This window comes from Rousettus aegyptiacus, unplaced genomic scaffold, assembly GCF_014176215.1.
Source record: "Rousettus aegyptiacus isolate mRouAeg1 unplaced genomic scaffold, mRouAeg1.p scaffold_m13_p_3, whole genome shotgun sequence".
NCBI lineage: Eukaryota > Metazoa > Chordata > Mammalia > Chiroptera > Pteropodidae > Rousettus > Rousettus aegyptiacus.
Genome location: NW_023416306.1, coordinates 122,319,415 through 122,342,736, shown reverse-complemented (window position 1 = coordinate 122,342,736; position 23,322 = coordinate 122,319,415). Strand labels below are relative to the sequence as shown.

General features: G+C 41.4%; 1 protein-coding gene across 1 annotated transcript in view; it reads right to left on the bottom strand.

Moving 5' to 3' along the window:
• The window catches only part of GLDN (gliomedin), a 52,144-nt gene that overhangs the window by 23,627 nt on the left and 5,195 nt on the right, over positions 1 to 23,322 (bottom strand). Inside the window, exon 2 of the mRNA XM_016162674.2 lies at positions 2,682 to 2,733. Coding sequence (XP_016018160.2) covers positions 2,682 to 2,733 — 52 coding nt within the window. The remainder of the gene's footprint in view (positions 1 to 2,681; positions 2,734 to 23,322) is intronic.

The window sequence follows — 23,322 nt, the reverse complement described above, 5'->3', positions numbered from 1 at the left end:
TGGGGCAGCAGCACTTGAATGTCAAGCAGGAATAGAGAGGTAGAGACGGTATTTATGAGTCAGCAGGGAGCTACAGCAGATTCTTGAGTAGGGGAGGTGACACGGTGAAATTAGTGTGCATTTGAGATCTCTGTAAATGGAAGTTGAAGAGAACTAGGGAATTAGATGAGAGAGAGAAAGAGAAAGGTGGACAAGAGGGGGTGGGGAGAAAATACTCAGAGGGTCTTTGTATTAAAAATTAGGGACATGGTTATAGATGAATATACTTGGTAACTGTAGAGTTGTGGAGAAAGTTAGAAATTCAAGAGATATTCCAGAAGAATTAGCAGAGCAGCATGTCTGATTGAGTGGGAGACAAAGAAGGCATCTTGGCTGGGAACCTAAGATATTAATGGAGAGAAGCTATTTTACAGACATGAAGACTCTTGGAAAAATAGGCATTTGAAGGTATGCTTTCAATTCATATAGCCCTACTTTGGGTAAAAATGATTTGCTGAAAATGGTGTATTTTCTAGGGTCAGCATAGCCTGTGGTCACAGGACATTATCGCCAGATGGTGCACACACATACACTGGTAAGAAAGTGATGTGGACAGTTGACAGTCCAAAGAAATCAATCAATCAATCAATCATTCTTGAGTACAGATGGAGCCAAATCTACTATAAAGCTAGAACTTGTTCTCAGGCCCCAAGCCCAGGGTTTACCCCGCTAACCCTTCCTGCAAGCATCTTCTTGGGGCTCTGGATTAAGGCTCTCTCCCCTCCCCCTGAAGTTGCCAACCCAGTCCTGGGTCTTATCACCTCCCCATCCCCAATCCAGACAACTTGACCTATCCCAAGGCACCACCTCACTTTGTAACTTGTATTTTTTCACACTGAAGTTCTAATGGAAGAGCTTTCTCTGTAAAAGGAGGCCCAGTTTCAATCTGGCATGAAAGGAGAAGGTACTGGCTTTTGAAAAGCATTTTGAGGTGTCAAAGAATAAACTCCTCAACCCATTTCGAGTACGGATTCAACCCCCATCCCCATCCCTGTCAATCTTCCCTAAGTGGTCTCAATAGCTCCATCCTGCTTTCACTGAACAGGCTGGCTCTCCTTTTACTATAAAAATAAAAAAGGAAGAGGCTTTTCCTGTGCCTCTCAACAGGGCTTTTGTGCCTGTAATTCCATCCATCTGAGCATTTCTCTAGCACTCATTACTGTCACACGTGGGATCTCTGAAAAGGCACTTCCAGAGATGGAAGAAAGGTGCTTAAGCCACAAGAGTTTCAGAATAATGGACCAGGCTGTTCCAAAGATATTTAATTTTCTGTAAGGGCTGAAATGTGACTTGAGTAATTGAATTAGCATTTCTCGAGAGGCCACAGAATTACAATTTTTCTCTCTGAGGCCAAACCAAGTAAGTGAGATGCAGACTTGGACTTGGGGTCTGACAGAGTCTTGCATCTTTCTTACTAGCCCACCACCCCCTCATTTAATCACTTGTATCAGCCCCAGGTTTAGTCATTTGACAAACTCCCATTAAACACCTACTGCACACAGGTACCATGAGGTACGGGAGAGAACACTGCCGAAAAGGGTGAGGTTTCTTACTACTCCATACACATTGTGCAGGGTTTTCAACCGCTACCAGTGCAGCCCTAGGTGCACGTGAAGTGTGAATGGGACCCCCTCGAGCCCAGGGCCACAGACTAAGGTGGCCCAACAACGCTTCAGAAGACTATGAAGTCTTTGGTTATCTTTTAAAGTCCATGAGAGCTGTGCATTTACTCCATAATGGACTTTTAATGCAAAAAGAATTTCTCCCTGTGTTCCTTAGAATGCTATACCCCCTTCAAAGAGGTAGGAAATGCAGTGTGTGAAATCAGGCTCTACAGCTTCCCCCTCTAGGGTAGGGGGCCCACACACGAACTGGGTGACTACTCTGAGGTCTATGTTTTTCCTTGACCCCAGCTTCGCAAGGCAGGAGGCAAGTGCCCCTCCCCACAGACAAGATGAAGGACTGTGTCAGTCTCAGATGTAGGCAATCATATCAAAACCACTGCCCTCGTCCCCTGCCCCATACATCAGTCATTTCTTGTCCCAAGGCTTGTTGTGTATTGAGGTCGATTCCCTCCTATTTGTCTGTGATTCATTGACAATGTATAACCAACTGCCAGTCCCACCTAGTACATAGTAGGCACTATATAGAACACTCTTCATTAAAAAGTGTTTTCTTGACTACTTAGCAGTTTGCTTCTAGAGCTTCCCATTCATGCTAAATGTATCATATATGTATGACGCAGGGAAATAATTACTTCTGTTAAAAGAACACAATTCTCTGGTAAGGGAGCCCTACCACTTAACAAGGTCTTTTTCCTTTCTTTCTTTTTCTTCCTTTTAATAACTAATGGGAATAGGGTATACATCTATGTCACCAGTTTAAAGTACCACACATTTCTAATTACTCAATACCTAGTTATTTTCCATGGCTCTATTTCTATGGCAATACTGAAAATATTTTTATTATTCATAAAAATATTACAATTGATTTTTAGCCCATTAAAAACATCTGGTAAAAGTGAATCAGCATGCATTTTTATAACCTAAAGTGTTACTAGGTGGGCATCCTGCCCCAGCCCTTGGGCTAGCACACACGGTGGCCTTGTGGGCAGCTCTTTGTCGGCAGCCCGGCTAGCCTACCTGTCAGGCAGATTCCCTTGGTGCTGTTGCACAGGTCCACCATCACTCGGATCTGCAGGGAGACAGGGTAGTTACTAGAGGCACAGTAGGCAGTGGGCCCTGAACTTGCCCTTCATTCAGACAAGAAGAAAGCGATTACAAAATTCATGAAGTAACTTCAGAAGAATATGCAGAAATCTGAAGAAGAGCACTCCTAAAAAAAGAAAATAAACCTTTCAAAGATCTAAAGATATTTGGTATCAGAAGCTCATTTGTCAACATTGTCGATAGAATCTCCTTGATTTTTACGAAATTCGGAAAATTCGGAAATGAGCATGGCAAAGGAATTGCCCAATTCAATTTTTAAGTCTGTAATGAGCTGCCCCACCGCTCCGCCAGCATGAAGGGCTCAGTCTGTGAGCCTGAGTAAAGAGGGTCGGCAGGCTTAGTGGTCAGGAGCAAGCACTTACTAGCTGAGTGAGCAGGGGCGACTTCGATCTTGACACTTTAGTTTTTTTCTGAAAATGTAAATAATATAAGCACCTTGCTTAAGCTCTGTCCCTGGCCCCAAAGGGTAGTGACCCTCATGCCATGTGGGCACTGCCCGCTCACCGCTGGATGGCCACATGTGGTGCTGGGGCCACTGCAGCGCAGTATTAGTCTGACATCTGCTTCCCCTGCTCCCGCTGTGCAGCCCCTTCCTCCTTCCCGTTCTCCATGCTGCTCCTTATGAGCTTCGCAAAACCCAAACCTGACTGGGTTAGCCCTGATTCAAACACCGTTGTGATTCCTTGCTGCTCTAAAGATAGAGCATAAGCCCTCTTTTCCTAGACTCATCTCATACCACTCCCCCTTCCTTTTTTATTTTCCAATTATAATCCGCTTCAGTTTGCTCATCTGTAAAATGGAGAGAGTAGTAGAGCTTACTTCTTAAGATCGTTGTGGAATTATTATGTGTGAAGTTCTTAGAACAGTGCCTGGAATGTAGGGAACACACAAAAAAGTGCTGTCCGTTTTGTGGAAGCAGCAGAGTGCTGGATAGAAGCATGGATTCTAAAGTCAAGCTGCCTGTGTTCAAATCACGACTCTACCACTCATGAGCAACGTGCCTTAACCTCTCTGTGCTTCGGTGTCTGTGAATAAAGCTCATAACGCCTACCTTACAGCATGGCCATATGGATTAAATGAGCAAATCCATGCAACACACTTAGAACAGGGCCCCGTACCTGCTAAGCACACTCTATGCTATTGTTTTGATGGTTCCTGGAATGTGCTAGGAAGGACTTGGTTAATTTATCAATTTACCATCCAAGAATTTTCAATTTCTAGATACAGCACTTTTTAGACCTAAATAATATGGCATTTCAAAACTGTGGGGGAGAAAATGTATTAGCTAAGCAATGGAATTAATACTGAGACGGGACATCACTTGTAAATTCTTAACCTTTTAGCAGGAAATGAAATGGGACATCTCTTGCAGAGTTAATCTTTTCTGTAAACCTAGTTAAGTTTTCTTCCCTCATTTCTTTGGAAAAAGGCTCCCTTCCCTCAAATCTTCATAATTGCTCTGGGGATTCACATCCTCTGGCTATTGATAAGGGTCATGGGTCCATGGCTAAGCCAGGCAGGGCCCTTAGAGTCTGAGGAGTGGGGCAGGGAACTTTTAGCCAAAGGTCTTTCTTTTTACTCTTTAAGAAACATATTAACCAAGACTGTTTCCCTTTATTCACTTAATAGGCAAATCAATAATAGAAATTAATAGATGACTGATTTAAATAATGAGTTTGTATTTTCTTTTCCTTGTATAGGGACTGAGGTGGCACTTTAGCAGGAAACCCAAGATCTCACCCTAACTGAGGAGGAAAGGGAAAGAGCTCCATGAAACCCCAGTAGGCAGGGACTATGGCCATTTTCAACAGGAAGCAGATATGGAAGAAGAGACCTCCCGTCCCTCAACATCCATACTAATAAGTGGGTTCATAGCTCTTAGAAAAGAGGTAGGAAGGAAAGTTAGGGGGTTTGGGGTCTGCCTGCAAAGACACTGAGGTCATTTTATCTTAGAAGGGGACCGCCCTAATCCACCCACAATTAAGCAAGCCAGAAGGCATTTTTAAACTCACAGAAAGAAACCAGTAGGCAGAGATTTAGGTACCAGTTTAAGCCAGTCACTCACACCTGCACAAAGAAAACCCCAATGACCTTCAACTTACCTGAGTCTCATTATACTATCATTATATGATGCATATGCCTGGAATTTCATTAATATCATTATAACAGACTGAATTCTGGGAACAAACATGGGCAGAATGCAAAATGATGAATCATTGACTTTTACCAATTTTAGTTGTCAATCAAGGGAGCCCACTCCTCTAAGAAAAGTAACCATCCAGAGCAAAAAGGGATAGAAACCCTAAAGTCTTTGTTACCAGGCCTTTTGAGCCACGCTTCTCTTGCTCGAGGCTCACTTCCACATCTGGAAGTGAACTTTCCTTTCTAATAAAACCTCTCTTTTCTACTGTATTTTGTGTCTTGCTCAATTCTTTGTTCGAGACATTAAGAACCTGACAACGCTCTGGGTGAGGATCCCTACTCTCTGGTAACAATACGACTGGATAGACATCTGGGGAGAAATCAAAAAGCTGAATCCCTGCTTCACTCCTTACACTAAATAAGTTAATTAAACGATGTTGAATTTTAAAATTTTAAAGTGAAAAACAAATTAGTAAAGGTACTAGAGGAAAACCTGGGAAAATATTTATAATGGCATTAGTAAGAAAGACTTTCTAAGAAGAAGGAAACAACTCCCATTTTATATATAAAGTGATGTATTTGACTATCTAATAATTAAAAATTTATACAAGAGGTTAAAACACTACAAGCAGTAACAAAGGAGAAACAAAAAAACCTAAAAAAAATAAAGGGATCATAAATACAGAGCTGTTATGAAGCAATAAGTAAAGAAAGAAACAAAAACAAACAAAAAAAGGAAACTGGGCAATGGACCTCAACCAGAAGTTCGGAGAAAGAAAAGACTGCCTCACCTTCCCTTTGACTTAAATAAATCCAAATGATAAAATACTATTTTTACCTCTTAGGTTTGATAAATAGGTAAATAAAAAGAATAAAGAGCATGTATCACAGGCACGTTGGGAAAGCAGCACTCTTTGTTTCCTGTTGATGGAAGTATGAAGGGATATTTTCTCTTTGGAGGGTATTTTGGCAATCTACTAAAATTTAAATGGATCTATCTTTTGATTCCTCAATTATACTTTGAGGTGTCTTCTACAGATGCACTCATATGTGTGAGAAGATGTAAGCCTAAAGGTGGTTGTTACAGAAATGTGGGTGAGAGCGGAAACGGAAGCAACCTACCTATTTATTAATGTTTAATAAATAATAATTATTTATTATTAAGCCTGGTTAAATAAAGTGTAGCCATACCAAGAAATACTATGAAAAAATTTTAATCCATAAAGCTGATATTGAAAGATCTCCAAGATATGTGAAAAATGCAAAGTCGAGAGCAGCATGCATAATACAGTTCATTTACATACAAAAGTGGGACACACACAAATGCTTTTCTCTTGCTGCTTTCAAGATTCTCCCTTTGTCTTTGTCTTTCTAGACTATTTCTGGAGAGAAATCTAAAAAATTTCAAGTGAGGAGGAATGGGAAGCCAGGTGGGAGGAAGCTATAGTGAGCATAACATGCCCTTTTGTTTTATTCGTTTCACTGATGGTTCTTTCAATTAAACTCTTTTTTAGAAGAACATGTTTTGATTTGAGGGGAAAAATTGTTTTGTCTTCTGTGTAGATTTATTCTGTGTTCCAGGAGGTCCAGAGGAAAACTACCGTATTTACTTTTTTCAAGTCTGTCAACAAGTATTTATTGACTGCTTTAGAAATTTATTGTGAAATATATCCTATATATCACAAGTATATAAAAACGTACGTGAATTATTTAAAGATGAATAATCAAATGAACATGCACCTATCACCCCCACCTTAAGATCTGGACCGACCCAGGTGCTCCTCCCCACAACACACTCTTCCCTTCCTGGCTTCCACAACTCTCTGGCTGAAGTAATTTGGGAGTTATTAGTCTCCTTTTTATACAGCTAAGAATAAAGGGGCTTAGAGAGGTGGCATCATTTACTGGCGGTCACACTGCCTGCTCAGAGAATAGCTGGGCTCAACTTCAGGTTTCCTAATTCCAAGTCTACTATACCTTTTATCATGGCTCTGATAATTACCTTAACAGAACCTGATAGAAAAAAATTTCAATCTACTGTTCTTAGTCATTTTCATAAATGAATGTAATCAACTGTACTACTAACAAAATTGATGGTTTGGAAAACATATAATTGTCCATTGAGAGGATGATTAAAGAATTCACAATGCTTCATTTGTTGCCTAGGGGATCACAGCAGGAGCTGTTTGAAAAAACAGAAGTATCAATAGGAAAAATTAGCCTTTCTTTTTTATATTTATCATTGGCCTGGGGTAGGCTCAGGATCTGTTAAAAAAAAAAATGATGAAGGAGAAGTTTTCATTTCCTGACCTTTTGGCTTCACTTATACGCTAAATGTCAATTTAGAGATTTACCAGTAAATTGTGTTACTTGGAAAATTTTTTTTTAACAAGCTTGGGCTGTGTAAGATTGCATCAAGGTGAAACATAAGGTATGAAAAGACATGGCCACAAAAAAGTCAGAAACTTTTTTTTTTCTTATAATAATGATTAAAAATTTGGATAAAATTAAGAAAAGCCAAAATTGAAAGTCACAAAATCTAGATTGACACAAGGAATCACATTTGACATAAAGGGCTTCCCTAAATCTTGATTTAGGATTTGAGAATAGTGAAGCTAGAAGAGGCCTTATAGCTCATCATCATGGAGGTGTCTAGCATGATCTACTTATAAGGTGGCCCTGCCTTGAGCCCTCCCCCCTCCCCCCTCTCCTCCACCCCCCAGTTCTCTACAACAGTCACATTGGCCATCATCATGGAAGGGGCTTTGCGGTGCCTAGTAATTTGTGCCCACCTCTTCACTGAGAGGCCTCAGCTCAAATGTCACCTCACCAGGAAGGCTTTCCCTGACTCCCCAACTGCAAGTACCCCAGCAACTACTCCCCTATCACCTCCCCTGGGTTTTTGTCTTTGTGACACTTATCATTATCCAATATGGTCTTGTCTATGTATACATTTATTTATTACCTACCCCTGCTCCTCAAAGAATGGAAACATTCTGAGAGCAGGAGAGCTCATTCTCGTCTTTGTCTGTATCCCCTGTGCAGAGAACAGGGCCTGATTCCAGGACTAGAACTTTTCCACTGGGGAGATAGGGCTCAAGTCAGAAAGCACATTAGTGGGCTCCCAGGGAGAGCATGCCTTCAGAGTAGGCGACAATAAATTGCTAACCTGGGTTTATGATGTGAAAATCTGGTAGTGTTCGGAAGAGGGTGGGTTAGGCACAGGATAAATCCAAAACACTGGTGGGAAGTCCTCCCAACTTCGCCATACTAGCTTGGAGGACATATTTTATGGGAAAAACAGCTGTCACCCTGAGTACAGTGTAAAGAGTGGTACCCCCAAGAGCTCAGGCTTAGTGCATCCTTGGTCAACATGTCACCGAGGAGATAGAATCGTCTCTCCAGAAGAAACTGTGGGGTATCAGGGTCATCTCCCCAGTGAAAAGATCAATGCAGCAATGGGTGAGCACACGTCACATTGCATGGGGACTTGTCAACATTGACAACATAAGGCAGTAATGGTAGAAAGAAATAGCTAAAATGAGTCCTGCTAGTGGCCTGACCAGACCCTTTCAGTTTTCTCTCTGGACACGGAACTGGTCTCATTGGGTTAATGGAACCCGTGGAATTCATAGGCCATTCATGGACAAGGAAGGATCCCCAGGAGAAAAACAATGACTTTCTTGCTAAGCAGGCATCAGGCAACATAAGCTGACTTTAAATTCAACTGGAAATACATGAAACAGAATTTGGCAGTATCTATTACAAAGAAAATGCTATGGATTAGGAATCTCACTTCTAGGAAGAGTATTTAAGGATATCTGGACAACAATGCTCATGGCAACCTTGTTTATCATGGCAAACACATGCAAACAACCTAAATGTGCATCAATAAGACACTTGTTAAACTGATGAAAAAGAAATGAGGTTTATCTACATATACTAATCTGGAAGGAAGGCCTTAGTATTCTGTTGAGTGATCAAAGTGGGTACAGTCCAGGTCATATAGCATGATACAAGTTTTGGGTTAAAATAAAAAGAATATCTAGATTTGTCTGGACAAGCACAGAGAAAAGTTGGGAGGGTCGCGAAACAAACCATTAACTGAGATTTTTTTTTCTCTCCTGGAGACTGAGACTAGGGGAAAAAAGGGGACTTTTACTTAGTTTATACAATTTTAAAAGATATGTTGCAATGATAGGTGATTTTTACTCTGCTGTGTTTTTAGTAATTCAGAGAGAGAGAAGAGAGCATGCAAGCATTATGTGAACCTAAAAGATAGGTCTAATGACCCAGCTTTCCCTGGGAACCCAAATATCATGCCATGCCTTGAAATAACTTGGTCAGAACTGTTGCTTCTAGATAAACAAACTTAGAATAAACTAGACCAGTTGTCTAGTCCAGTGATTTTCCAATTGTTCATTAGTCGAATAACTTTTCTTTTTTTCACATCAATCACCAAACCCCAGAGTATAAAACAAATAAAAATGGAGCTACCCTGGGCGAACTGGGGTGGGGCTAGCTTTAGTTACTTATGTTGGATTAAACAGATGATTTCGCAGTCTGCTTCCACCAGGGAGTGGGGGAGGGGTGGAGAGGAACACCCAGAAACCTAGAGTCAGGGGAAGAGGGATGAGAACGCTGAGGTACACAGAAAGCAAGAAAAGCAGCTGGCCCAGGCTCACCCACAGCTTCCAGGGCTGAGTATCACTTTCTCAGACCACATCTCCTTTTCCGTACTGCCTAGCCTTTCTTTGCAAAAGGGATGGTCTGAATTCAACTTGAAACGAAAATTTTTGCTTTAGTATATCTCAAATATGAACAGAATACTAGATTTTTACTAGTTGAAAATGAATCTGTTTCGAGAAATATTTTCTGTGCAAAAGTGAAAGGTTTTATCAAGAGTGCTTCTTTCTCATCAGAATGAACAGAGCTAAATGCTGTCACTGCTCTTCTGAACACAAAACCCAGGTGGCTGGCTGGCTGCCCTCCTGAACTTCCTTCCTCTCACCTTTGACTCTCAGGACTGATTCAGGAAGAAGCAAGCTAGCAAACCTGCCAGATGTCACCAGCTTGCTCTGGTCTGCACACTGCTAAAATAATGTGCCCTGCCAAGGCTTCTCTCTGAAGTTCTCCAAGCACAGGCTCAGGTCTGATAGCTGGAAAGCTGTTTAAATTCTAAGTCCCCTTTCAGATCTGACCTATCTTGTAATTTAAATTCCATTTTTCAGAGACAGTGGAATACTCTTCAGGACTCTCCTTAATTATGCAAATTTCCATTATTATGTGCATGCAAAAGCTCCTGTAGAAACAGCTCCAGGGAGCTGATAATCAGTCTGCCATCAACTGAGATTCCTTGGATTGCAGAGATAGGACTATCATGTGGTGGCCCAACTGTCTGTACTTTGAAGGTTAGATTTCTGGAGTTAGAGGAGTCCCTCAGAGGGTCTGAAGCTGGGGTCAGCTCACTCCTGTCTAAGACATGGTGACAACAATCTGCAAATCCCAACAGGAAGGTGCAGTTTGCCTTGTATGGGGGCGAAATTTAGGGGCTTGACCTCCTTCTTGCAGCCTTATGGGAAGATCAGCCAAAGGTCTAGGCATTTGTCAGCTCAAGTGAACGAGGCCTGGCCATCCCATATCAATGACCTGGTGGCCAAATGTCAGTGTTGGTTCATCCTGCTTTGGGTCCTCAGTACCCAGCTGAATCCTGCCCAGCCTTCCCCAAAGACCCTGAATCCCACTGACTGCCCCCTCCCAAGCCCAGCAGCATCACCATGTGGCTGGTGGTTGGCACGATTTTTTGTGTGTTATTCTGGTTTCTAACTAGATAGGGTTTTATCAGTGGGGATAGTTCTTCCTTCATCTGTTTGCCTCATTTATTGAGCCATTCCCTTTCTCACTATTAGAATGGCATCGAGTATATAGCTTAATGAATACTTCATTATTGATTACTTGCTCAACTAGGTGGGTAATGAGCTCAATCAATGACATTCCTTTCTAACTGGCAGTGACATTATTTATGGGAACTGAATATCTAGTGTGCACTTACCTGTTTCTCTTTGTGCCCATTTACCTGAGATAACTTTACTTTGGTAGACACTCCACTAATCCTTAGAAAGGGGAGATTGGAGATGCCAGGGTTCTCCAACTAGAGTCCCTGAGACATGGCTGTCTTCCTCCGGCCTCATGTCAATACCTCTACAAAACTAGAAATGGCTGATGCACTGCTGTTCTGTTGGATAATAACATAAACCTTTCACTCTCTCTTGAATAAGGTGAATGCATGAGCTCTGAACCTGGATTCTCTAACGAAATGCTTAACAAACAACTAACGACTGTTGGATTGGAGTCCCCCCACAAACTTTGGCCAGACTGCTAGCACGCAAAGGCTGGGAAGTCACAGAAGCTGATGCAGCTTGTCTGGGCTCAAGACTCCTTGTCAATTCCAGTTGCAAGGGGTGGTTCCAGCAAACCCAATGTCTCCAGCAAAATTACTTACAGCTGGGATCAGGGCTTTGGAGAACAGCTCGATGTGATATTTATTAACACTGAATACATCTGAAAATGCACAAGGGGTGTCCATGGAGGAGCATGTCCTCCCCAGGTATGCTTCAGGCCTTCTTTAGGCTCTGACCTCAGGTCATACAGAAGGGGCAGATGACTGTTGTTTCTAGCTGACTGCACAGGACCCTGCACAAGCTTCCCAGCTCTTTGACAAAGTAGGACCCAGCACAACACTTACCCCAGGGAGCAACTGTTAGAAGTAAATGAAGGAGTTCTTATAAAAACAATTTTGCATGTTCAAACTGGTGTTATATAAACATACTGTTTCATATTTTGAATGTAAATCAGCTGATTCTGTGTTTTGAAAAATCAACTCATACTATTTTAATAAAGGTATTTAACTACAGTCTATTTACTAGCTCAGTTTATCAACTGAATTCAAAATGTAATAGAGAGTACAATTTATAGAAATAACCAGATACAAATGGAGAAGCACCCTAACCTGCTAAATATAAGCCACCATTGGTCATCACAACCCCCTTCCTAAACCTTTCCCCTTCTCCTACTGGGTGTCCCTCAGGAGCCAACAAAACCAGGTTCTCAGCCTGGTCCCGTCTGCAGTTCAAGCGGGTGCCTTGAGGGAATCGCCAGTCCTTTTGCATTTATTTCCTCCTGTTGCCTGCTTAGTTGAGAGTCACTGGCAGCAAGGTCTCCTACTGACAGCAACTGGCTGACCCAGCTCAGGAACCAAAAACACCGGCCTCCCTCAGAGGCAGCTCAGGCTGTGGTCTCCCACTGTCTCGTGCGCTAGGGTCTTTCTTCCTCCAGGTTGGAAAGAGACAAACACAGAGACGATGTGGTGTTATATCTACTTGCACTTTTGTGTCATTTTGAGGCGGTTCTCCCCCAGTCATAAAAAAGAAAAAAAAAATTGCAGCTAAATATTAAGTTACTAATCTCAACCCCTTGCCTGTACTTTCTGTTTTTTTTTAAAGAAGTTGTTTTGTCATGAATTGCCTATTTTTGAGTCCAGCAAATTCACAACTTATTCTGGCCAATTGTTTCTTAAAGGGGAAAGGCTCTTTTAATCTTTGTATATTTTAAACACATAAATATGTAATCGAATAGCTTTCAAACAAAATTATGTGTAACTATGAAAAAATATAGGAGACTATTGGATCTCGAGAGTTTGTGGTAGGAAAGCACATTCTAAGCAGGATAAGAAAAAAAAGAGACCCCATAGAGGAAAGGCTTTATAGATTTGATGACATGAAAATTAAAATTTTCAGGTATAAACATGAAAAAGACCTATAAACAAAATTAAAAGGCATATTCAGCCAAGGTGCGGCGTAAAGAACATGGCTTTTGGAGTCAGACATGCTCTTCCATATGATCTGAGTTTCAGTTCTTTCACTCTCCGGCTCCCACAGCATCCTGCACTTCTCCCATGAGAGCACTTATGTCACTGCCTGGTTACTCATTTGTTCCCCACTAACTGTCAGCATTTGAGGGCCAGGGAAGTATACATCTTGTATACTTGACCTTGAACAGAATGCTTTGCCTCTCTAAGCCTCAGTGACCTGTCTGTAAAATGGGAATAAAAATAATGATAATAATGGTGACTGCTTCCTAGGGTTGTTATCAGGATAAGGACATTTTTGACATACATACCTAAAGCTCTTAGCATAGCAACAGGCAAGTTGAAAATTCTCAATAAATGTTATAATCATTAAGGAAAAAATATGGCAACATGTGTAATACACAAAAAACTAATGACTTTCCTATAAAAGGGTATTTGTAAATTAGTAAGAAAAATATTTTTAAAAAATAAGCTAAAACATGAATGAACATATCTCATATGATGAAAAAATTTCAAATTACCAATAAACATATGAAAAAATATTCACCCTCACCATAACCAAACACCTGCAGCCCTCTCTCTCCCTGGTGTTAGGGAACCAACCTGTCCTGCAGTCGGGTTCTCTTTTAAAACTCAAACTACCAAGCCTCTCATCCCTTCTCTTGCTCAGTCTGCCTTAATTCCAGGCTGGTGATTCTCCAGTTTAGGGTGCATTAGAATCACCTAGGGGCAATTTACAGATTCCCAGGCTGAATCTCCATCAATTCTGACTCAGGAGATCCAAAGTGGTACCCAGATATCAGCATTTTAAGCAGATGCTCCCAGGTCTTTTTGATGCAGATAGATCCCCACTCACACTTCAAGAAGTTCTACCCATACAATATCATCAAAACAAGAGCCTGTTACAGCACCTTCTTGGTTCTGCATGCATGCACCCTCGCGCTTGCTCTCTTCTCTTTCTCTTTCTTTCTCTCTCTCCCCCTCCCTCCCTCCCTTCTTCCCCCCCCCCCTCTCTCTCTCTCCCTCCCTCTCTCTCTCAAACTCCCCGCAAGCTCAGACCTTGAGACTAAAGAGGTGGAAATCTTTTTGTGCTTTTCTTGATTCTTCATAAATTTAAAAAAAAACAAAGCAAAAAAGGATCACTGGATAACTTCTCCATAAGTTACGATCCTACATTAACTTATTTGCAGAACAATATTAAAATTAGTTTTTATACCTTTCTGTATTTTACAACTTACTATAGTGGACACACTGCAATCAGAAGAAAGTTGCAAAACTAGTCATTCCCTCACATTGTGTATCATCCTTGTTTTAGCTTAGATGTCACTTTCCCAAAAGGTCTTTCCTCCTGTCCTGGGTTGGAGCTTTTCCTACATGGTCCCACAGCATCCTGCACTTCTCCCATCAGAGCACTTATGTCACTGCCTGGTTACTCATTTGTTCCCCACTAACTGTAAGCATTTGAGGGCCAGGGAAGTATACATCTTGTTTATTTTTATAACTCTAACACACAGTCCATAGACTTCCACAGAGTAAGCTATTAATGAATAAATTCTTCATTCCTCAGCAAGAGAGGGAAATGGCTACATTCCTTTCCTGAGCATCCTGGATTCAAACTGGATTTTTCTTCTGTTCTTTTTGTGTGTCCGTTGATTTCTTCCTTGAGTGCTAAAGAGACAGTAGGAGTTTTTGGTGTGAGGTTGGAACGTGTCATCTCTAGGATGGTCAGCCATGTGGAATTTACTTAAGACTGTGTGTTTTTTTCCCTTGGTAATTAAAGGGTGCCTAATTGAGCAATAGCACCCAATAAGATAAAAGTCACAATATCTAGCAACCAATAGAACGTTACCAGGCCTGCAAAGAAGCAGGAAAACACAACCTATATTGTGGAAAAAAATCAATTGAAATCCACCCAGAAATGACCTAAGTGAAGGAATTAGTAGACAAAAACGATAAAACAGTTATTCTAACTCTATTCTAAATGTTTGAAAAGATAGAGTCAAGATTAAACATGTTAAATAGAAACAAAAAATATTTAAAAACACACAATTTGAATTTCTAGAAATAAAAATTACAATATCTGAAATGAATGGGACTAAGAACAGATTAGACATTGAAGATGAAATATTAGTGAACTTACAAGCATAGCAATAGAAACGAGACAAAATGAATCACATGGAGAAAAAAAGATTAAAAAAGTAAACAGGTTATTGGTGAGCTTTGGGACAACTTCAAACAGCCCAATAAATGTAAAATTAGAGTCTCTGGCTGACAGGGAGGGCAGAAAAATATTTGAAGAAATAATGACAAAAAAAGTTCCAAAATTTAATGAAAATTATAAATCTGTACTTCCAACAAGCTCAGCAAAACCCAGGCACAAGAAACACGAAGAAACGACATTAAGGTACATCATAATAAAACATCTTGAAACATGTGATAAAGGGAAAATCATATTATGGGTATTTCTGAAAAGAAAACATTTTCAATTCTATATTCCATATAATTTTCAAAAATGAAGGCAAAGATTTTGCAGACATGTTTATGTCTACCTGCATCATGCTCTAGATACAATGAATCACCTGCTGTTCAAGTGCTTTTTCCCTCCTCCTTGTCCTTGTTTTCTGAAGTCCTGCCCATCCTTCCAGGCTTGGCTCAAATGCCAACTCCTTGAAATCTTTCCTGATCACCCACTGGAGTGTCGTCTTACTTCTCTTAGGATCCTATTATCCTTTTCTTTGTGCTGTATTTGAGGATTTGTCTCTCTCCCCCCACCTCCCTCCACTAGCCAATATATTCCTTGGGGGCTTCTCTATTCTTCCTCATTAGCCAGAGTGTACCCACGCTGCCCGAAACAGGCACCCAGCATTTGTTATACTGGCTTACATTTTGCTTGATTGGTAAAAGGTTTCTTTTAAACTCCTTTCCAAGATAGTTCTGACTGGTTTAGAAGTACCTATTTATTTGTCAAACTACGCTTGATAAGCTGGGCCCTGTGCTTATAAAGGTAAGACAAAATCTCTGGCACAAAAGGCTCACAATACAGTTAGTTTATTTAATTAGGTTGTTTATAAAAGCTTTTTTTTTTTTTAAGTTTAGCTTTAATAAAGAATGTCCAGATTCTTGGTTAGAGCCTTCCTGTGTCCAGGTAATGAATATTTTCATGTATAGCTTCTGCACTTTTTCCTGGTACACTTCCAACTAAGACCCCCTCCTAGTTTCTGGTATGCAGCTGCCTCTTCTGCATCTTCACTTAGAACATCTAGTAGAAATCTCGAAGTTAACAAGACCCAAACTGAACACCTGATATTCCCCTCAATACCATTCCACCTGCAGTTCTGCCCTCTCAGCTAATGGTAATTCTATCTTTCTATTGCTTGGCCAGCAACCTTGAAGTCATTTAACTCCCTTCCCCCACCACCTTATAGCAAAGCCGTCAGCAAATTCCACCAGCTCAACCATCAGGCATATCTAGACACTGTTCACATCTTATCATCTCTACTGCTACAACCCTGCTCTAAGCCATTATCTTCTTTCACCTGCATTATTGCGATAGCTGTATTAATGACCTCGCTGCTTCCACTGCCCATCCTGCCCACACACAGTCTAGTCGCAGCATAATAATTCTTTGAAAAGGCAGATCAGAGACTCCCCATAAAGGCCAATATCCTTATAACAGCATGCAAGGTCCAATATGAACTGGTTCCCTTGTTGTTCCTCCCTGCGATTATCTTTCTGACCTCCTTTCCTGCAACTCCCTCCCACACAGTCTGCTCTAGTCTCCTTGTTCTTTGAGCTCACCAGGCACCGTCCCATCTCAGGGCCTTTGCACTTGCTGTTCCCAGTGCCTGAACAGCCTTTTCCCAGATAGCCACATGGTTCCTTTCCTCTTCCTTCAACTTTCTTCTCAAATGTCATCTTCTCAGTGATGTCTTCCCAACTCATATGACATAATTGCATCTTCTCCCTCCCCCTCCCTAAACCTCATCCCTGCTTTATTGTTCTCCGTCATCACTTTCTAATATTGTAGGTAATTTACTTTGGTTTTTGTTTGCCTTTCCCCCGAAAAGATAAAGTCAAGAGGATGGGGATTTGTATGTTTTGTTCATACTGTTTCTCATGCCTATGACACAGTAGATGCTCAGTAACTACATGCCGAATGAATGAATGAATCTCTAATAGGTAGAGCAGGCCTCTAAGTCAGTCTTACCTATACCTGACACCATCTCCAATTTGATGAGTAGCATGAATTCCAAGGAAGGAATTTAAAAAATGTTCCAGAACCCACTTTCAAAATTCTTAGCATGGCAGAAACTGGACTCAGAAACTGGGCTTAGTTCATATTTGCACTTGTTGAGTTGTAGATGAATTTATCTGCAAAGAGCTATTCATCAAATACCTCACCAGAGACCCCGTTAAGAACAGTGAGCTGTAAATTAGATAAATTAGAGACCAAAACTGTACAGAAACAAGGTTTGCGTTGTATGATACGGACAAATAAACACAGAAGGAGTTAGAGGAGAAAGAGATGAGTGTTTTGAAGTGGGTTGAGAATCACTTGTCTCCCCCAGGTCTCTAATGGAATTTTCTGAAGCAGAAGAGCTGCTGGAACGATCTTTCACTAACTGTTAATAACAATATTTTGTGCTCGCATTTTTCCCTTCGACAAGCATCTTCAGATAATTTTTTATTTTTATCTAAGCATTCTTATCGTCCCCTTATAGTCAGAAAAGTGTACATAAACGATAGTTAAATAACTCGCATTCACACTGGATGTTGGGGACGTGGACAAAGAATGAAACAATTACCCCTAACCTATGCCCTGTGGCATTTTTTCTACATAACAAAAACATTTATGAGGATGTTTTGTCAACCTACTCCCCCTACTCAGCCCCCTCCACTCTCAGCACAGGGAATAGCTATGAGCAGTTACTCCAGAAAACATTTGGAGGAGGCCTTTGGTGAGATACTCACAAAATAATTGTCGATACTGTTAGCATGGGAACACTGGCTAGATGGGACCACTGGTCTGACAAACATGCCATTCTTATGGGATTCAGAAAGATTTGATCAATGAAAGAATCACATAAATTGCCCTGTGCTTATAAAGGTAAGACATAATTGGACATAAAGGTAAGACATTGGATATAAATAAAAATATTTGCAAGTTATGGTTAGTATAATTAATTTCCCTAAATCCGAAACTCAAAATATATATTTTCCCCTTCAGACCCATTAACCAGAAAACAACCATCTGGGAAACAACATTCTTTCTAGAAGTCTCTATGTTTTCTCAGTCCCCCAAGATTCCAAATTTTAGAGTTCTGGAATCTACCTTTTCTCTTGCAAACTCTGTTGATTCAACCTCCATTGTTTTTATTACAGGGTTTTAAAATTTCTTGAAGCACAGAAAAGAAACATTTGAGAAATACTAAACTATCAGTAACAATAAGCTAACACATACTGAGTTTTAGGAACCATGCTAAGGACTTTTGATGGATTATTGAATTGAATGCTTATGATAACACATAAGGTTGATACCTCTATCATTGCCTTCTTAAGGATGACAGAACTGAGATACAGAGATTGTGTGATCTATCAAAGATCACACAGCTAATAGGGGAGCCAAGAGTGAACACATAGTATGAGTCCAGTGCTCATTATAAAGGCACCCGGGTCTGCCTTTTACTTTTTAGACTTGTAGAGACCTCTCGCATAAAGAAGACAGAGTTCTTAGAAGCAGGATGTTCTCTTCTACCTGAATATTCTTCCATTCCTCAGTTTTCCTCCCCATTCCCCTTTTTTTCTGTCTTTTCAGCTCATATTCAATCTCAAAACAAATTTAGCATCCTCACTTCTAAACTACCCCCCTTCCGTGTTTCCTCAATTCTGTCCACGATGCTACCACCATCCTTCTCAGTTTTAGATGGGTCTGGACCAGATGGACCATTTCTCTTTCTTATATCCAGTTAGTTACCAAATTCAATTAATCTTTCTATCTTGATATTTCAAGGATATATATCTTATCCACCTTAGCAAGACATGAATCATTCCTTGTCTAGACTACTGCAATACTTCTCAACTTTCTTCTTGCCTCTGGTCTGTCTCCTATCCAGTCGCTCTTGAATCACACCACCAGATCAGTCTTATAAAACCCTTTTCCTCATGACACCCCCTGGTAAAGTGTCTGCAATACTCCCAACTGCCCATCAGATTCGCTTCCCAAAAGTGGAAATTCAAGGCTCTCTCTCACATAGCTAACCTTAGTTCTATCCCCCCTCCCCTGATCAAACTCCCCAGAGCAGGGACGTCTGCTTAGCTTCTTGCTCTTCCAACTGTATACAATTTTCATTCCAGCCCCTAGACTTTGGCTCAAGTTATTACCTATGCTTGGGATGATTTGCCCTGCTTGTCTGCCTAACCTTACATTGGGCTGCACAAAATCTCACCAATCTTACATTGCCCATTTCAAATTTTGTCTCCTCTATGAAACCTTCCTTCATCACTTTAGTGTGAACTGATTTTCTCTCTTCTTGATTACCCTTAATACTCATCATAAAACACACTGTTAAGGATTTCCCTCTAAAAGTCTTCCTGCTTAGAGAGATTGATTCCATAGTCCTCAAGTGTGGCCTATAGGGAGAGGACATTTTCTCCTTCAAGAGAAAGGATTCCATACTCCACCCCTCACCTACTAAGCTACTGAAAAATGGGAATGATTTTGCAGTTGCCAGCTCATGATATTAGAGTAGGCACAGTTATCTACAACATATTCCCAAGTACTTTGCAGTTTTTACATACAGCCCAGGCAGGGTCTCCAAAGTTCCCAGCACGTGGGTGAGCACAAGAAGCTTTTTATGAGTGGCAGATGAAGGGGTTACTCTATTGCATTTAGAACAAACTCCACAAATTGCATTTTAAGTGATCATTAGTTGCCCTTATTGTTTCAACTCTACCTTTCGGTAAAGAAAATTGTGTTGAACTTTAGTTAAACTAGAAGTAAATTATATCTATTTAAAATATAGAGCTGTTAAAACCCGAAGAGCTACATAAAAGCGACTGATGAGCTGAAAAATGCTCCCTTTGTAGCAGAATCTCAACCTAAAAGCTTCAGCTTGTTTCATACAACATGACCTTTAGTCTGCAGATAAAATGAATGTAAATTAAGCTTGAATGTCAACTAGGTTTGGCCAAGGATTTCTTTTGGGGGTGAGGGGGATGGGGAGGGGAGTTTGAGGAATGTAAAGAAAAAAAAGGAATGTCTTCCCCCCCACTGCCCCCCCCCCCCCGCCCAGATAAGTGTCTTTTATCAGATCTTAAGACTGTTCTGATAGTGACCACACAGGTAAACATATCCTGGAGAACATGAGACCCCAACAGGTAAATTATTCCTTTTTCTTAGAAGTTGTTTTTGCTCTACCTTCTACTTGCATTTTGTCAATTTTCCAAATAAAAGCCTACCAAACTTTTTTCCAGGACTGCCACCAACCAGAAATTAGCAGAATTTAACAATAGCCTAGCTAGTCAGGTAGGGGTGAGGATGACTCCCTGTTAGTGTCAACCCTTGTCGTCAGTGACCATACAGAAAGGGTGGGGGCCCAGGGAATCCTGAACTGCTGATGACGCCCTGTTGCCATATTAAGGCTAACTAACTCTCTTTTGTTTTCAGTGATAAGATAACTTAGGTTGGTGTAATGCCAACCTAGGCTTTAATTGGCCAAATACCACCCCGAAGCAGCAGCTGAAAGAGGCACATGTGAACAGACAACTTGGCATCCTGAAGGGACTGGAGATAAAGAGTAAACCCAGAAATAAAATGGTGAGAACATGGGGTGAGAAGGGCTAATGATAAAGTAATAGTAACAATAAAAACAGCGACAACGAACACTTACTGGGAACCTGACTACGCCAGGCACTGTGCTTCACCAACAGCGTTTCTCGTAAACCTCTTCACAACCCTGTGAGGTGTGTGCTATTATCTCAGTCTGACAGATGAGGAAACGCAGGCTTGGAGAAGTTAAAAGACTTGCCTAAGGTTGCCCAGCTACTGAGCTGTGAGCACAGGACGTGACTCCGTCTGACTCCTGGGTCCACACTGCTCACCACCACAGCATACCTCAGGGAGGCATCAGGGAAAGAGAATTTGGCTGGGAACCTAACAGTGAAGAAGGAACCCCAGGTTGCTCCAGTTAAGGGCTGGCACAGAAAGGCTGAAGGCAGCAGCAGCCAAAGGTGGAGGTAACCCTGGGCCAGCCATAGCGAGATCCTGGGACAAGGGTGCTGGGGAGATGAACGACTCCTTGACACTGGAAGTCCTATGATCTGAGTTGTTCTAGAACTCACCCAGAAAGGGCTCTCTGTTCAAGGATCTCTCAGCCTGTGGTCTAGTGGACAATACCAATAAATGATGGGCAGGTCAGGGGGATTCTGCTATCTCCCCATAGTGGAGCGGCACTTTTCGTGTTGTGCATGTGGCTTTGAGTTCCAGAGGGAAAAATCCATTTTATCTCTGGTGTAGGGGCAGTGAATGTTGAAGGCAAGGCAGAGATATAGCAGATAAAGCATGGACAATTCACCAGGCTGTACAGGCTCAAGTCTGCTGCCCTCACCTCTGCTGCTTTGGCTAGAAAGAGATTAGGGGCTTGTTAATTGCTCCAGGATCTGGGAGCAGGTCCAAATAGTTTAATGCCATTCATGTAGTCAGTACAAGTGCCCTGTTCTCATTGCTCCAGATGCCCAGTCTTGACCACTTGTTTCTTGACTATGTCCTTAGAGAACCATGACAAATGTATATCTAGATTGGATGTTTTATTTGCATTCATGCAAAATATGTTGATGAAGCAAGGATCTGAAGGATGTAGCTAAGGGGCTAGCTCTCTCCCATCTTCTTCCTCAACATATCATCGCGACTTGATACACAAGTTAGGTTTATGAGTATGTTCACAGGACCAAAACCAGACACAATCTTAGCAGAGATATAATTTCAAGTTTTCTCTCACCCTTAATTGACATTGGAAATTGCTCGTGATATAGAAACCAACCACATGGTGTCAGGTGTGACATCCCAAGTGCCCATGTGCATATGCTGCTATGAGGAAGGCCATGGAAACCCACCTCCTAGTTTCTGAATGTGGGTTTATGACCTTGGCTGCCCCTTTCTCTGTCCTGCTGTATCAGGCCTCTGATCTCCATTAGGGCCCACTACAAACTGCAGGACCCATCAGGTATAAGTTTCCTCCTTCAACTAAAGAAAATAGATGGGGTTTTAGGCTTTGATATGGGATTAATGGGTGGTTAAAAGCTATCCTAACACTGACTACTCTTGATTTGGGTGCTGGCTTCAAAGGAGCAAGGCTTGACGGGCAGGCTCAGCCCCACAGCCTCCCTCTGGACTGCAACCACACTCTCAGGGTGGCTCTGTCCTGGATTCTGTCTCTTTTGGGGAGGGCTTAAAACCCAGGGTTAACCAATGCTAGAACAATCCTGATTTAGTAGCTTGGGCTTTCCAAAGGAAGGCCCCCTGGTGCCCCTCTGCTCCGGTGGACCATGGTCTACATGCGGGGATGGCAAACTTTTTCTGTAAAGGACTAGACAGAAAATAGTTTGGACTTTGTGGGCCATCTGGTCTCTATTGCAGTCACTCAGTTCTGGTGTTGTCGTGTGAAAGTAGACACAGACAATATATAAACACGTGGGCATGGTTGTATGCCAATGAAAGTCTAGTTCTGGTTACCGAAATTGGAATTTCATATAATGCTGATGTGTCATGAAATATCATTTGTCTTTTGATTTTTCCCCCTAACCATTTATAAATGTAAAAATCATTCTTATTTTGTAGGCTGTATAAAAACAAGTAGTAGGCTGGGTTTGGCCTATAGGTCACTGTGTGTTGACCCCTGGTCTAAATCCTCAGCTTTTACACCATTTGGAGGGAACCCGGTCCAAGGTGTGGGAAAGGGAGGTAAATCCAAGCACAGCCCATTTAGGGCCTTTGAAGAAATACAGCATTCGTGCAAACAGGAGCTGTGACAATATATAATATGATTTTTCCCATTTAAATGGGATAATGTATAGATCTATATATGTGTGCCTCATAGCAATCATCATAAAAAGCTGTTTGTTACAGTAATGCACTCCTGCTGAACATAGCCGGGATCTCCTCCTTGAGAACTACCCTTAGAATTGGAGCACCTCTCTTGAAAAACAACAGTGCCGGGAAATCTCCATACACCAACAGTGGAGATGATTTTTAGAAACAGCCAAACAAAACAAAACAAGGCCCAAGTCAAACCAAATGCAAAAAAGCCACCACCACTCAACCAATAATAACAATGACAATGGTACCCTTAACTACTATCCTTTCAGAATCAGGCTGAGAAATAATTGTGGGGCATGGAGTTGTGGTTGAGCTAAATAAAGCTGTTTTTGTTCAAAACCACTCGTGATGATGGAATGGCTGCGAACTAAGCTTGGAAGTCCTAACATGGCCCCTAACAATGTGAGTGCTGTTTGGCCAACATGCTGTCAGCCAATTAAAAAAAAATTTTT